This window comes from Punica granatum, chromosome 4 (genome assembly GCF_007655135.1).
Source record: "Punica granatum isolate Tunisia-2019 chromosome 4, ASM765513v2, whole genome shotgun sequence".
NCBI classification, from domain to species: Eukaryota; Viridiplantae; Streptophyta; class Magnoliopsida; order Myrtales; family Lythraceae; genus Punica; species Punica granatum.
Genome location: NC_045130.1, coordinates 12,042,948 through 12,059,169, shown reverse-complemented (window position 1 = coordinate 12,059,169; position 16,222 = coordinate 12,042,948). Strand labels below are relative to the sequence as shown.

Here is a 16,222-nt window from a genome sequence, read left to right as displayed (position 1 = left end):
GAACTAAATTAGTCGTGATCTAGTGGACTTGAGCAGACCGTACACACACATACATATATATATATATATGTATATATATATTTTGTGCATTTTGCTTTCCAACGTAGAGATTCCCAACGTTTGTTAGTACCTCATTCCACCAATCCTCACACTCTGCCCTCTGTCCTCCTTCACAAAATATTGGACAATTAAGTGATGCGATAAAACTCAACTCCAGAATGATAAGTGTAAAAGTAAGAAATAGAGAGTTATACGGTGAGATACTTGTCATTTAGGAATAAAGTTTTATGCAACCGCTTAATTATGCATTACTCGCCCTATATTTTCTCGTCCTCTATATAAAACTCACTGCCCACTCAACCACCACGTACAGTCTCTCCCACAATTGAACTACCTTCTTGAACATAAAAATTCTGAATCCTGAAATTGATCCGGGTCTATATATCGATCGACAATCGTTCAATCAGATGTCTAGCCCTTGTTGTATGCCAATGCCTTCTCGGCACCCTCCCTTCCCACCGATGGACAAGCCAAAGATAGTAGAGAAAGAACCGGCGTCACCACAACACCATCCTAGTCCTAACCTCGTCTTCGATGCCTCGATTCTTCAAAACCAACCGAACATACGTCACAGTTCGTATGGCCAGATGAAGAGAAGCCAAAACTATCTTCCGAAACCATGGAACTTGAAGTCCCCGTCATCGACTTGAGAGCTTTCCTCTCAGGAGACCTCATTTCCGCATCCGAAGCAACTCCCCTTGTCAATGAGGCCTGCAAGAAACACGGCTTCTTCATCATAGTCAACCACGGGATCGACCGCGGCCTCGTAGAAAGGGCTGGGGAGTTAATGGAGATCTTCTTTGGGATGGAGCTGTCTCAGAAGGAAAGAGCCCAAAGAAAGATAGGTGATCACTGTGGTTATGCCAGTAGCTTTACGGGGAGGTTCTCCTCGAAGCTCCCCTGGAAAGAGACCCTTTCTTTTCAGTATTCCGCTGATGATAATCGGTCTATGAAGACCGTTGAGGAGTACTTCTTGAATGTTATGGGCGAAGAATTTCAGTACTTCGGGTAAGAGCACTGCATTGCTAAACACCTTCAATCTTGAAACCATTACGAGGCTCGGTCTTGGTTTCTTAATTATGACCTAATAATAACATTACGAGATTTTTCCGGTATGGTTGTAGGGAGGTGTACCAGGAATACTGTGAAGCAATGGGCAATCTCTCCCTAGAGATAATGGAGCTCTTGGGGATGAGCCTAGGAGTCGGAAGAGCGCATTTTAAGGAATTTTTCGAAGAGAATGACTCGATAATGAGATTGAATTACTATCCACCATGTCAGCAACCCGATCTAACTCTTGGGACTGGCCCTCACTGTGACCCCACTTCCCTCACTATCCTTCACCAGGACCAAGTTGGAGGCCTCCAAGTCCTCGTCGATGACAAATGGCACTCCGTTAGCCCGAACCCTGATGCATTTGTAGTTAACATCGGCGATACATTTACGGTACATACAATGATCATCAACTAATCCATTCTACCTCAGTCAATTGAATATATATGTAGTGTGTGTGATACTTAGTCAATGAGCCAGATGTCTCATGTGAATCAGGCACTCTCAAACGGCACATACAAGAGCTGCTTGCACAGGGCAGTCGTGAATAGCCGAACAGCGAGAAAATCCCTTGCCTTTTTTCTGTGCCCACGAATGGATAAAATCGTGGCACCACCAGTTGAGTTGTTAAACTCAAGTGATAGACAGTATCCGGATTTCACATGGCGTACATTCCTGGAGTTCACCCAGAAACATTATCGAGCCGACGGGAAAACCCTCAATGCCTTCTCGAACTGGCTTCAACGGAAGGACAATAATTAGCCGGCAAGAAGAAGGAAGGAAAGGATCTCAGTGCTAAGTTTCACTTATATATGTATATAAGGCAGATGATGAGGTGTTGAAGTACCCTCTCAAATCAAAATTATCCTTTCTGTTTAATTTACATCATAAATTAGACAACAACCTTCTCTCGTGCCTCTTCTCGTCGGCCTTGATTTGTATGTTTGTATATTCTTATCCATAGCATGCGTATATTATCATTCTCATACCAGTTTACTCATTCCCTTGTATATAATACTTTAAGCACTGCATATAATGCCACTATAGTGATGTTGTTACCGGTGAATATATGCCAAAGACACAACGAATAGGGACGAATGTATGCACGTTGGCGAATTAGCCCTCGATGTCACTGCACCTAAATCCCGTTCTCTTTTTCTTGTTTTCTGTTTTGATAATTTGGAAAATTTATGTTATTTGTTTAACCCTAACCGACATAACATGTTCTTTTTCTATTTTCTTCGTCTTGTATATTACTTTTTTAATGTAATCCACTAAAAGATATGTAGAACTGCTCTTTTCACCACTATATTTAATTAATTTGTTTCATAAGTATGTGTTTACACTCATTTTTTTTGCACATATGGGTAATTACGGAGCCCCTGAAGTATGTGACTTAAGATCGAGCTTAATTGGTCAAATTTGTGCTTAATTTGAGGCCCGTGACATGACAAATTGGACACGCAAGGAAGCCTGTGTGAAGGAGCAGTTCATGATCGAGCACTCGATGACCTAATTCAAAGATCTAGGGCACTACTCCATTCGGACATCCATTAATGGGTTAGATATTCAAGAGGAGGTTATGGCAACTTTTAGTTGGGTTGATATGTTTGAATTAGCTGAGTGCATCAGCTGAACAACTCTCACTAGGGAAGAATTTCGTTATTTTCCAAGATGACATTGACGCATGAACCTGGACATACACGCAGAAAAGTTGACATTTCTACATGGCTAGTGGGGATTATTTCCTTGGTGAATCAAATCGAACATGGGAATAGCCGGACACACAAGGGAAGGAAGCTTACGTAAGGAGATGATTTCTTTCTTATGCGAGCTTATATGTGTGTATGGAGTGAAAAGACACAGCTGGTATCTTAATTTGGACTACCAGAGAACATTTCATTGGTTAGATATCATATCTTTGGGGATTGCTTGAAGATTGGTAAGCCAATTCTCCAATATTGGGCAATTTCTTTATTTCTAGCTAGTGATATAAATCTTTTTCAGTTTTAGTTAGTTGATCAGCTAACTTTTAGATTATTGTTTGTCTTCATTATTTCATTAGAGTAAAGTTAAAATGCTACTCGATTAGGTCTCTTAGGTTCAACGTATAAGAGTAGACAACGCCATTCATTGAAAACTCTCCCCATGACGAACACACAAATCGATTCAATGCCTCAGGCTCCACACCCCTATCTTTACACTACCTTTACATTATCCGCATCTTCAGTACACAACATTACCTTTCAGCACTCTACGTTTTTAATACTATTCTTTCCGCTCGCGCACCCTTACATATCTTTGATCATGCACCTTATCTTTCTCTCACCTTTTACTACAACATGCAATAACTTTTCGGAGCCCTATCGGCTTTACCTTTTCTACCTAGTTTGAGGCTTTCAGGCTAAGAATGGTTTTCATCGAGTCAAGCGTTCCGGCCTAAGGCTCATCTTCTTTTCGGCTACATTGTAGCCGTGACCTGCTAACACGAACCTTTCAGGGACCGTGATTCTATCTTTCCATGATTGGCTTAGAGCCGTGACTCCACTTTTCGACTGCCTCCAATCGAGACCCACCTTCAAGGAGGTGTTCCACAAGCCACGACTCTCCAGCCGAAATTCATCATTTTCGGTTGCCTCTAACCGAGACACATCCTTCACTGGCCTTCCCTAGACCGTGATCCTTATTCACTTAGACCAGCTTTCGAGGCGTCTCAAACAAATATTAGGCTAAACATCGCGCGCACGTCTGGGAGAATTTAAACGGCTTAACCTTCGAAATCGTGACATTGTCTGCAACATCTCTATAACCTTTCGACCGACAGCATCACGCCTCTAAAATTGAAAACAAAGTCACTAGCTAATCCTACGAACCCCAGGGACTATGGTGCAACTCTTTATCCCGGTGAGAACGGCTGGTGGTTTCGCCTTTACTCACATCTTAGGACTGAGCCCTGACACGTCTGGTAACCTAATTGCCATGCAGTAGTCGAAGAGTGGATTGCGAATTCCAGGCTCAACAGTATGGCATACTTTGTACGTGTTATATTGTTTCTAATTGATGATGATGTTAATAATGATTACCCACTTATTCTGAACGTAGCTGTTTATCCGTTATCCTGGCCTTAATCCTCTTGGACGAATAAAGCCAGTCGAAAAACAACTTCTCAGGTGTGCAAGAGGTTGTTGCACTAATTTACTCTGTCAATTCAATTAAGTGCCAAGTAAAGGAGAAATAAAGTGGAGAAAGGGTTGCAGTGTATTGGTTATACGTGGTTGCCTGGTATATCAAGGTTTCGAATTCGATTTTTATGTGGGGATATATCCATTGCTCCTTTATTAGGATTTTTATTTTCTTATATTAGACTCGTGAATTTTAATTAGAATCGAAAAATAAAATAAAATAAAATCTCCTAAATTAAGAATAATGAGGATTTAAATTCAATTATCTTTCATGAAATTTCTTACACCTCCCATCCTGCACCAAAATGCAAAGTCGAGCGAAATTCAATTACGATTGACGGCACCAAAATGCTCTTTCAAGATTCACGTTTCCTAATAGGAGCGCACACCTTGTTCTGGTCTCTAACATATTCTCCTATTCGTAGCCCATAATAACGATGCTGCAGCTCAACTGCACATATAAAGCAGCCATTAAGTCCATATGTTAATTAGGATTAATGAGTAGAACTTACGGAGTCATTAATTTTTGGCAACCTCCTATCGAATGATTCATCAATCTTCACCCATTAAGAGGGAGAATAATGGGTTAACACCTCCTTTTCATGTTTTTGTTTTTTGGTTTAAACCGTTAACACCGCTTTCAATAATGAGAGAAAGAGATGAATTCCAAAATTTGGACTAAGAGCCACACGCTCTGAATGTTCGAACTCACACCGAACACAATCAGTTCACCATGGACTGATCGATTTTCCTAGCTACGTGCATCTCTCGCTCACGCTTTGGGAACTGACCTTACCATGTTACGCTCTCAACAAATTAAATGAACAAGACGAGAGACCCCCGCATCTTCGCGGGCTAGACCTATTGGATTAGCAAAATAATTGTTGGCCAATGAAAACAACAAACATCATAGTTTAAAGCATAATATCATAAATATGGGTTCATATTTAAGAGAACCTTTCTTCTATTGTTCTTATAGGGTGGATATCTAAGTTCAGGCTATCATAAATTGAGAAATTCTATTGGGTAGTAATATTATCACGTGATATATCCGTTACATAATAGACTTTATTCCAAATGGGGACAGATTCGAGAAATAAATTGAGATATAATCACCCAAAAAAAAGAGATTTTTTTAGTCCGTGATGACTTTATAGAGTAAATTAACAATTCCGTACATGACATGGACGAGTTGTATCAATCGAGTTATTTTCTGAAATTTTAGGGATCAATTTGCTATAGGAAGGGACCAAATTATGTAGAGAACGACCAACTTCGTTTATTGAGAGATTTCCCTTTTAAAATTACTTTTCAATAATCTACCGAAAAGATTACATGAATTGGCTTTCTTTTTTTATTTTCGAGAAAAATTATAATTTCGCCAATGATATTACTTGCCTAAGCAGTCGAAGAGACATTCACCCCGAACTCTGATGCAAGGCTCGCTCATTGCACATGCCCGCTTCTATATATATACTATATATAAAAAAAGTATTGATCACATAATTGGCCGAACCAGCACTCCTCGTGCAGTTGAACTTCCCGACCGACGACACTCACAGCATAAAACACATGCCGCGCATAAATAAGCACCCGCAGGTGCTTTATATAAAGCATGATGAATGACTGATCTAAACAAACTTCAAGTCAAAGAGTTCCATGTAAATGGCATCAACTGGAAATCGATCATTTTGCACAGGAAGCTTCAAACCAACCCAGCTTGAAATTCGATAAGTTGGAACAGGCTCAGCTTCTTGACTCCATTCAGCTTCTTTTCCCGGAGGAGAAAATGAGACGACCCTTTCTTGGGAGAATTCGTTTTGCCCAAGGAGCAGGAGCGAACATATAAGCATAGGCTATTAGCTCCATCATACCTCTTTGGCCTAGCGACATCTCCAGCAAAAGGTTGTGACAGAAGAAATATCTGGCCACGGAATCCGCCTAATGGACATATCCAACGGAAACTTTGGACATCATAATTCAATTCACAGTTCGATCTCCTAATTGGATATAGTAGCATAGATCCACTGAGAGGTAACAGTTATGAAGATATGTACCTGAGGAGAAACACTCTGGCTCATTCCAGTGAAACTGGAGAAAGCAAAGGCCTATTTGAGAAAAATGCTTCCAAGTTCCCCACCACGAGCTCGCACAAGTCCGAGAAGGATTCCGGGGTAAAGACCGAGTTATGCGGGGTCATCACAACATTGTCTAGCTCAATCAGCTCCTTTGGAACATTAGGCTCGTTCTCAAATACGTCCATCCCTGCACCCCCGAGCTCTCCCCTCACCAGAAGCTGCACCATCTCCCTCTCATCGATGATGGCCCCCCGCCCGATGTTTACAATCACACCGTCCTTCCCCAGAGCCAACATCACTTCCTTATTGATCATGTGAAGGGTTTCATCCGTCAAACCGCAACAAATTACAAGGGCGTTGCTGTTGGATGCTAGATCACGTACATTGGAGTAAAAGGGATAGGAAACCGAAGGCCTTTCTTTTCTCGAGTTGTATGAAATAATACATCCAAGTGCCTCGAGCCTTTTAGCCACCTCCATGCCAATCCTTCCCAGCCCGACAATTCCGACTCGCTTGCCACCGATCTGCGATCAATTAATTTAATTAATAACATTGCAAAAGCGACGTTATGGAACAGCTACCATGATTATCAGTACTGGTTCAATATGTAATAATCAAATGGTGGATTTTATGGTAATGAGACACCAAATATCTATCTATCTATCTATCTAATGCACACTAAAAACTCGAACTATGTGGATTCCTTTACATAAAACACCGGCAATTGCAATGTCAAGCCCCGGCAACGACCCGAATGAATTCGACTTTCAAGTGTATTAATTAATACATTCGAAGGCATGGTTAAGTTTCATAGCAGAAACTAATTAAGCTACCATGGCATTCGTTCACCGGGAAGATCATCAAATACAGAGCGAGAGAGGAACAGAGAACCTTAAACCCGAGAGGGAAATCCCCATCCCGGGCCCACCGCCCGGCCCGCACGTAACGATCAGCAGCCGAGACCCTCCTCCAGACATCGAGGAGCAGCCCCACAGCCACGTCGGCAACGTCCTCGGAGTAAACGCCGCCGGAGTCGGCCACGGCGATCCCGCGGCGGCGGCACTCAGCGAGGTCAATATGGTTGAGGCCGGCGCTGGTGGTGACTACGAGGCGGAGCTCCGGCAGCATACGGATCAGATCGGCGGTGACGGGCATGCCGCCGGATGCTAGGAGGGCACGAGCGGACTGGGCGTGGGCGAGGACGAACTGGTCGAAGGGGAGGGGCGATTCCCATGGCTTGAGTAAGTGGCAGAGGTGGTCGGGCAGGGGTTTGTTGATGAGGGCGAATTGTGCGGGGTGGCGGAGGAGGAGGACCTGCGGGAGCGGGTTCAGGGCTCCAACGGGGTTCTCTTGAAGCGGAGGGGGAGCCATTGACGTTGACGGAGTACGGAAGGTCGTGAGCGGCGGTGGAGATGGAAGGAGAGGATAGGAGAGGAATCAGCCGCTGAGCAGCATCTCATAGTGATCAGTTCAAAGTTCAACCCGAGAATATTGAAGAAGCGCGATGGTGACGCTGACGCTGACGGGACGGTGACAAGATGGCCCGACCAAGTCCAACAACGCAAATTATGTCCCAACTAGTGTGATGGGCCATGGATACAAAATTTTATAGATTATTAGTTAAATATAAAATAATTTTATATAGAAGAATTTTTTTTATACGAATCGTATAGAAGAAAAAAAATTATATTGATTTTATTTTGTATCAAAATACTTCTCTCTATGTGAAAAAATAAGTATCATTTTAAGTCTAATTAGATTGACACACGCGCATTACGAGGTAAAATTTTATTAATTTTTATATGATAGAAATTAAACAATTAATACATATCATGTACAAATGAACATAGACATAAAGAAACTGTATAAATGAAGATAAGCGTTGCACGATAAAGTGTATGTTTTCCAAATTTTGAAATAAAGTACACAAATTTTGAAGAATTTTATTTTAACTTTTTATTAAAATACTTATTTCTTACTTAAATTTTTAGTAATTGATGGGATAATATTACTAAATTTATTGATTGCATTATAAAATTCGCCTCCAAATTGATATGGACAATGAGAAATGAATTCCGAAAATCAATTTGAGATTCAATGGTGTATTTTCGGACTTCTAAGATGAAATGGATTGAAGAGGTGCGTATTAATAGACTTCTATGATTATGTGGCATCGTGATATTTCATTACGTGTCTCACTTTTATTGATTGTCGGTCCAAAAAGTCACTTAATCATAGATTGACGATGTCCAGTTTATTATCCCATAATTTGGAAAAAAAAAATAAGAAAAGGAAAACCATATCAACCTGACCCATAAACATGGATGGGGAAAGCCTATAAAAGGATGTATCAACATCCGAACATGTTTGAACAATAGTTTTATCTTTCTCGCACCTTTTACTACCACATGCAATAACTTTTCGGAGCACCCTATCGGCTTTGCCTTTTCTACCTAGTTTGAGGCTTTTAGGCTAAGAATGGTTTTCACTGAGTCAAGGGTTCCGGCCTAAGGCTAATCTTCTTTTCAGCTACGTTGTAGCCGAAACCTGCTAACACGAACCTTTCAGGGACCGTGATTCTATCTTTCCATGATTGGCTTAGAGCCGTGACTCCACTTTTCGACTGCCTCCAATCGAGACCTACCTTCAAGGAGGTGTTCCACAAGCCACGACTCTCCAGCCGAAATTCATCATTTTCGGTTGCCTCTAACCGAGACACATCCTTCACTGGCCTTCCCTAGACCGTGATCCTTATTCACTTAGACCAGCTTTCGAGGCGTCTCAAACAAATATTAGGCTAAACATCGCGCGCACGTCTGGGAGAATTTAAACGGCTTAACCTTCGAAATCGTGACATTGTCTGCAACATCTCTATAACCTTTCGACCGACAGCATCACGCCTCTAAAATTGAAAACAAAGTCACTAGCTAATCCTACGAACCCCAGGGACTATGGTGCAACTCTTTATCCCGGTGAGAACGGCTGGTGGTTTCGCCTTTACTCACATCTTAGGACTGAGCCCTGACACGTCTGGTAACCTAATTGCCATGCAGTAGTCGAAGAGTGGATTGCGAATTCCAGGCTCAACAGTATGGCATACTTTGTACGTGTTATATTGTTTCTAATTGATGATGATGTTAATAATGATTACCCACTTATTCTGAACGTAGCTGTTTATCCGTTATCCTGGCCTTAATCCTCTTGGACGAATAAAGCCAGTCGAAAAACAACTTCTCAGGTGTGCAAGAGGTTGTTGCACTAATTTACTCTGTCAATTCAATTAAGTGCCAAGTAAAGGAGAAATAAAGTGGAGAAAGGGTTGCAGTGTATTGGTTATACGTGGTTGCCTGGTATATCAAGGTTTCGAATTCGATTTTTATGTGGGGATATATCCATTGCTCCTTTATTAGGATTTTTATTTTCTTATATTAGACTCGTGAATTTTAATTAGAATCGAAAAATAAAATAAAATAAAATCTCCTAAATTAAGAATAATGAGGATTTAAATTCAATTATCTTTCATGAAATTTCTTACACCTCCCATCCTGCACCAAAATGCAAAGTCGAGCGAAATTCAATTACGATTGACGGCACCAAAATGCTCTTTCAAGATTCACGTTTCCTAATAGGAGCGCACACCTTGTTCTGGTCTCTAACATATTCTCCTATTCGTAGCCCATAATAACGATGCTGCAGCTCAACTGCACATATAAAGCAGCCATTAAGTCCATATGTTAATTAGGATTAATGAGTAGAACTTACGGAGTCATTAATTTTTGGCAACCTCCTATCGAATGATTCATCAATCTTCACCCATTAAGAGGGAGAATAATGGGTTAACACCTCCTTTTCATGTTTTTGTTTTTTGGTTTAAACCGTTAACACCGCTTTCAATAATGAGAGAAAGAGATGAATTCCAAAATTTGGACTAAGAGCCACACGCTCTGAATGTTCGAACTCACACCGAACACAATCAGTTCACCATGGACTGATCGATTTTCCTAGCTACGTGCATCTCTCGCTCACGCTTTGGGAACTGACCTTACCATGTTACGCTCTCAACAAATTAAATGAACAAGACGAGAGACCCCCGCATCTTCGCGGGCTAGACCTATTGGATTAGCAAAATAATTGTTGGCCAATGAAAACAACAAACATCATAGTTTAAAGCATAATATCATAAATATGGGTTCATATTTAAGAGAACCTTTCTTCTATTGTTCTTATAGGGTGGATATCTAAGTTCAGGCTATCATAAATTGAGAAATTCTATTGGGTAGTAATATTATCACGTGATATATCCGTTACATAATAGACTTTATTCCAAATGGGGACAGATTCGAGAAATAAATTGAGATATAATCACCCAAAAAAAAGAGATTTTTTTAGTCCGTGATGACTTTATAGAGTAAATTAACAATTCCGTACATGACATGGACGAGTTGTATCAATCGAGTTATTTTCTGAAATTTTAGGGATCAATTTGCTATAGGAAGGGACCAAATTATGTAGAGAACGACCAACTTCGTTTATTGAGAGATTTCCCTTTTAAAATTACTTTTCAATAATCTACCGAAAAGATTACATGAATTGGCTTTCTTTTTTATTTTCGAGAAAAATTATAATTTCGCCAATGATATTACTTGCCTAAGCAGTCGAAGAGACATTCACCCCGAACTCTGATGCAAGGCTCGCTCATTGCACATGCCCGCTTCTATATATATACTATATATAAAAAAAGTATTGATCACATAATTGGCCGAACCAGCACTCCTCGTGCAGTTGAACTTCCCGACCGACGACACTCACAGCATAAAACACATGCCGCGCATAAATAAGCACCCGCAGGTGCTTTATATAAAGCATGATGAATGACTGATCTAAACAAACTTCAAGTCAAAGAGTTCCATGTAAATGGCATCAACTGGAAATCGATCATTTTGCACAGGAAGCTTCAAACCAACCCAGCTTGAAATTCGATAAGTTGGAACAGGCTCAGCTTCTTGACTCCATTCAGCTTCTTTTCCCGGAGGAGAAAATGAGACGACCCTTTCTTGGGAGAATTCGTTTTGCCCAAGGAGCAGGAGCGAACATATAAGCATAGGCTATTAGCTCCATCATACCTCTTTGGCCTAGCGACATCTCCAGCAAAAGGTTGTGACAGAAGAAATATCTGGCCACGGAATCCGCCTAATGGACATATCCAACGGAAACTTTGGACATCATAATTCAATTCACAGTTCGATCTCCTAATTGGATATAGTAGCATAGATCCACTGAGAGGTAACAGTTATGAAGATATGTACCTGAGGAGAAACACTCTGGCTCATTCCAGTGAAACTGGAGAAAGCAAAGGCCTATTTGAGAAAAATGCTTCCAAGTTCCCCACCACGAGCTCGCACAAGTCCGAGAAGGATTCCGGGGTAAAGACCGAGTTATGCGGGGTCATCACAACATTGTCTAGCTCAATCAGCTCCTTTGGAACATTAGGCTCGTTCTCAAATACGTCCATCCCTGCACCCCCGAGCTCTCCCCTCACCAGAAGCTGCACCATCTCCCTCTCATCGATGATGGCCCCCCGCCCGATGTTTACAATCACACCGTCCTTCCCCAGAGCCAACATCACTTCCTTATTGATCATGTGAAGGGTTTCATCCGTCAAACCGCAACAAATTACAAGGGCGTTGCTGTTGGATGCTAGATCACGTACATTGGAGTAAAAGGGATAGGAAACCGAAGGCCTTTCTTTTCTCGAGTTGTATGAAATAATACATCCAAGTGCCTCGAGCCTTTTAGCCACCTCCATGCCAATCCTTCCCAGCCCGACAATTCCGACTCGCTTGCCACCGATCTGCGATCAATTAATTTAATTAATAACATTGCAAAAGCGACGTTATGGAACAGCTACCATGATTATCAGTACTGGTTCAATATGTAATAATCAAATGGTGGATTTTATGGTAATGAGACACCAAATATCTATCTATCTATCTATCTAATGCACACTAAAAACTCGAACTATGTGGATTCCTTTACATAAAACACCGGCAATTGCAATGTCAAGCCCCGGCAACGACCCGAATGAATTCGACTTTCAAGTGTATTAATTAATACATTCGAAGGCATGGTTAAGTTTCATAGCAGAAACTAATTAAGCTACCATGGCATTCGTTCACCGGGAAGATCATCAAATACAGAGCGAGAGAGGAACAGAGAACCTTAAACCCGAGAGGGAAATCCCCATCCCGGGCCCACCGCCCGGCCCGCACGTAACGATCAGCAGCCGAGACCCTCCTCCAGACATCGAGGAGCAGCCCCACAGCCACGTCGGCAACGTCCTCGGAGTAAACGCCGCCGGAGTCGGCCACGGCGATCCCGCGGCGGCGGCACTCAGCGAGGTCAATATGGTTGAGGCCGGCGCTGGTGGTGACTACGAGGCGGAGCTCCGGCAGCATACGGATCAGATCGGCGGTGACGGGCATGCCGCCGGATGCTAGGAGGGCACGAGCGGACTGGGCGTGGGCGAGGACGAACTGGTCGAAGGGGAGGGGCGATTCCCATGGCTTGAGTAAGTGGCAGAGGTGGTCGGGCAGGGGTTTGTTGATGAGGGCGAATTGTGCGGGGTGGCGGAGGAGGAGGACCTGCGGGAGCGGGTTCAGGGCTCCAACGGGGTTCTCTTGAAGCGGAGGGGGAGCCATTGACGTTGACGGAGTACGGAAGGTCGTGAGCGGCGGTGGAGATGGAAGGAGAGGATAGGAGAGGAATCAGCCGCTGAGCAGCATCTCATAGTGATCAGTTCAAAGTTCAACCCGAGAATATTGAAGAAGCGTGACGGTGACGGTGACGGTGACGGGACGGTGACAAGATGGCCCGACCAAGTCCAACAACGCAAATTATGTCCCAACTAGTGTGATGGGCCATGGATACAAAATTTATAGATTATTAGTTAAATATAAAATAATTTTATATAGAAGAACTTTTCATTATACGAATCGTATAGAAGAAAAAAAATTATATTGATTTTGTTTTGTATCAAAATACTTCCCTCTATGTGAAAGAATAAGTATCATTTTAAGTCTAATTAGATTGACACACGCGCATTGCGAGGTAAAATTTTATTAATTTTTATGTGATAGAAATTAAACAATTAATACATATCATGTACAAATGAACATAGATATAAAGAAACTGTATAAATGAAGATAAGCGTTGCACGGTAAAGTATATGTTTTCCAAATTTTAAAATAAAGCACACAAATTTTGAAGAATTTTATTTAAACTTTTTATTAAAATACTTATTTCTTACTTAAATTTTTTGTAATTGATGGGATAATATTACTAAATTTATTGATTGTATTATAAAATTCGCCTCCAAATTGATATGGACAATGAGAAATGAATTCCGAAAATCAATTTGAGATTCAACGGTGTATTTTTCGGACTTCTAAGATGAGATGGATTGAAGAGGTGCGTATTAATAGACTTCTATGATTATGTGGCATCGTGATATTTCATTACGTGTCTCACTTTTATTGATTGTCGGTCCAAAAAGTCACTTAATCATAGATTGACGATGTCCAGTTAGTTATCCCATAATTTGGAAAAAAAAAAAAGGAAAAACCATATTAACCTGACCCATAAACATGGATGGGGAAAGCCTATAAAAAGATGTATCAACATCCGAACATGTTTGAACAATAGTTTCATATTCACTATGTATCTGGTCGATTGAATACAGCCTGGCTAGAAACTATTTCTCACAATGTGCTGTCACAATGCTTCTATATAATTAGATATTGGCAGAGTTCTCAGTGCATGAATTCCTTAACGACCCCGATCACAGCGTCGGTCCTCCGGGTGTCCACGTAGTCGATCCCATGGAATCCAATCTCATCAAACCTCGCCTCCACACGGACGCCGGCCATCACAAGCATCGTCACAAAATCCTGCTGCCGGTCGATCAACGGGTCCATCCCAAACCCAACTACTAGACACCGGGGCAGCTGCCTCAACTTGTCCTTGTGCGTGCCATCGATTAACGGGTTACAATATCGGTGATCCCTGTCCACCCATTTAGGCAGGGTCAGCTCCCACATCAAGTCTAGCGCCGGTAAAGGAAGTAAAGGGTCGGTCGCGAAACGGATCTCGGATTTGGTGCGCTGAAGGCCTCCGAACATAGGCTGGCTTAGAATTAGACCATCGATCTTCATGGGTTCCAAGTTTGTTTCCCCGATTCTCAGGGCAGCAAAGAACGCTACATTGCCTCCAGTCCCCATTCCGTACAAGTAGCTCCTACAATAAATGGCATCAGAGAAATGTTTTCTCAATTTTTTTCTTATAAAAGAGGCTCAATCCATAATACAATAAAAATAAAAATTAAATAATTAATAAAAGACGAATAGTCTCACTAAATATTAAATTTACAATTTTTAAGTTAACAGACGATGACATATATCACTGCACCATACTCTCTTCTCTCAACTAAGTTCTATGATTCTTCTCCCTTTCTTTCTTTCTTCTTTTTTTTTTTTGCCATTTTAAGAATTGTTTTTGACCGCAGAGTTATTCCACGTGTTAAAAGTAGGGACATGCGTCATATCTTAACGGCATCATGGAATTTCCCGTTCTAAGACAAAACAGCATATACTTTCTAAGGGGAATGCATTGGATGATCCCTCAAAAGAATCCAGTTCGCGTCCTCTTAAGGCAAATAACAATGCACAATATATAGTGCAACATTATAGAGATTATACTTAGATTTCGGGTTTCTAAAAACGCAACTGAAACATGCTATTCGGTGTTAAAGGACAAGGTTTGAGTTGCATTGCTTTCCTATCGAATGGAGTTTGCTCGTGTTTGCAGTTTGGTACTAATAAATGATAAGCTATGATCATTAGAAATATGCCAGGTATCATACCTGGAGAAGTCGCCATAGTTGTGGAGCCATGGTTCAGGATTTAGGTTATGTGGCATCCCTTGGTCCCGGACCCAATGGATCGCGTCCACTGCATCCTCATACTGAGCTGGGAGGCGGTTCTCCGGTGCTAGCCGATAGTTCACGCTAACAACTATGGCGGTGAGCATTGTGGAAACAGATTTGCAGAACTCGTGACACACGGTGTCCCGCGCAGTGACATGGATCCAGAAACCACCGTGGAAGTAAATCACGATCGGTAGCCTCACAGCGGTCCCATCATTGGATGGGATCTTGGTGGGTCTGTAGAGTCGGACCCAAGCATTCTTCTCCTTGTTGAAAGTGACATCCTTGGACACGACGGTCACGCCAGAGGACTCGTCAGGTTCGGCATCACTTTGGCGCTCGACCATGTTGCGGGTAAAGGTGCCATCGGGATTGCAGGCGACCTTCAGAAACTCGTACGGATCAAACTTGGACATAGCTCCTCTCCTTATCCGATTAGTATTGATGTGATGATGATCAGTTTTTTTGATGCAAATCAATTCATCAGGATATAAACAGAAGAAAGTCTTGGGGTTGTTAAGCATTTGGATCGATCTTTCTTCATGCAATTAGTTATTCAAGACGCACCTGATAGGCTAACCGCAATCCTCGGATGATTTTGTGGTCACCCAAGAACAAGGATGCTTTGGGACACATGTCAAATGTCCATGAGTTCACGAGTTTTTTTTTTTTTTCCCCTTTCGTCAGCCAGCGACAACCAGTAAAAGTTAAACTAATTAACAAAAGCAGGGTAGAACCACCCTGAGGTCTCCTAACAACAAACAACTTAACAGTTAGGAACAGAATGAAACATGTAAAAATTTATTACTAATGATTAACTGTCCATAAGGGAGGGAACTTTATGATACCTAAAGTACCCGTCGTCCCTC

At 41.8% G+C, this 16,222-nt stretch overlaps 4 protein-coding genes across 6 annotated transcripts; 1 reads left to right on the top strand and 3 right to left on the bottom strand.

The window, feature by feature from the left end:
- Positions 1–369: 369 nt before the first annotated feature.
- LOC116203229 (gibberellin 20 oxidase 1-like) lies at positions 370–2,113 on the top strand. The gene is given in 4 exon segments (XM_031534904.1): positions 370–621; positions 624–1,068; positions 1,185–1,506; positions 1,612–2,113. Coding segments are annotated over 4 exon segments (1,185 nt in total). The 5' UTR covers positions 370–467; the 3' UTR covers positions 1,876–2,113.
- A 3,608-nt stretch (positions 2,114–5,721) lies between these two features.
- LOC116205709 (glyoxylate/hydroxypyruvate reductase HPR3-like) lies at positions 5,722–7,883 on the bottom strand. 2 transcript variants are annotated; one of them, XM_031538355.1, is made up of 3 exons: positions 7,265–7,883; positions 6,353–6,897; positions 5,722–6,259 (listed from the first exon to the last, which is right to left on the bottom strand). In XM_031538355.1, exons 1-2 carry the CDS (start codon positions 7,742–7,744, stop codon positions 6,373–6,375), a joined length of 1,005 nt encoding a protein of 334 aa, XP_031394215.1. In that variant the 5' UTR covers positions 7,745–7,883; the 3' UTR covers positions 5,722–6,259; positions 6,353–6,372. The 2 variants fall into 2 exon arrangements, with proteins under 2 accessions (XP_031394215.1, XP_031394214.1); XM_031538354.1 differs by having other exon boundaries at positions 5,722–6,236; positions 7,265–7,869.
- A 3,168-nt stretch (positions 7,884–11,051) lies between these two features.
- LOC116205727 (glyoxylate/hydroxypyruvate reductase HPR3-like) lies at positions 11,052–13,181 on the bottom strand. Of its 2 annotated transcripts, none has more exons than XM_031538373.1 (3): positions 12,592–13,181; positions 11,680–12,224; positions 11,052–11,586 (listed from the first exon to the last, which is right to left on the bottom strand). In XM_031538373.1, exons 1-2 carry the CDS (start codon positions 13,069–13,071, stop codon positions 11,700–11,702), a joined length of 1,005 nt encoding a protein of 334 aa, XP_031394233.1. In that variant the 5' UTR covers positions 13,072–13,181; the 3' UTR covers positions 11,052–11,586; positions 11,680–11,699. The 2 variants fall into 2 exon arrangements, with proteins under 2 accessions (XP_031394233.1, XP_031394232.1); XM_031538372.1 differs by having other exon boundaries at positions 11,052–11,563; positions 12,592–13,178.
- An 838-nt stretch (positions 13,182–14,019) lies between these two features.
- Positions 14,020–15,876, bottom strand: LOC116203368 (probable carboxylesterase 9). Its single transcript, XM_031535063.1, has 2 exons — positions 15,291–15,876; positions 14,020–14,665 (listed from the first exon to the last, which is right to left on the bottom strand). The coding sequence occupies exons 1-2, from the start codon at positions 15,767–15,769 to the stop codon at positions 14,182–14,184; spliced, it is 963 nt and encodes a 320-aa protein (XP_031390923.1). The 5' UTR covers positions 15,770–15,876; the 3' UTR covers positions 14,020–14,181.
- Between the last annotated feature and the right edge of the window lie 346 nt (positions 15,877–16,222).

Coding starts and splice junctions, on each gene's coding strand:
- LOC116203368 (XM_031535063.1), bottom strand. CDS start 15,769: ATGTCCAAGTTTGATCCGTACGAGTTTCTGAAGGTCGCCTGCAATCCC. Junction 14,666..15,290: donor AACTATGGCGACTTCTCCAG/GTATGATACCTG, acceptor CATTTATTGTAG/GAGCTACTTGTACGGAATGG.
- LOC116205709 (XM_031538355.1), bottom strand. CDS start 7,744: ATGGCTCCCCCTCCGCTTCAAGAGAACCCCGTTGGAGCCCTGAACCCG. Junction 6,898..7,264: donor ATTTCCCTCTCGGGTTTAAG/GTTCTCTGTTCC, acceptor AATTGATCGCAG/ATCGGTGGCAAGCGAGTCGG.
- LOC116205727 (XM_031538373.1), bottom strand. CDS start 13,071: ATGGCTCCCCCTCCGCTTCAAGAGAACCCCGTTGGAGCCCTGAACCCG. Junction 12,225..12,591: donor ATTTCCCTCTCGGGTTTAAG/GTTCTCTGTTCC, acceptor AATTGATCGCAG/ATCGGTGGCAAGCGAGTCGG.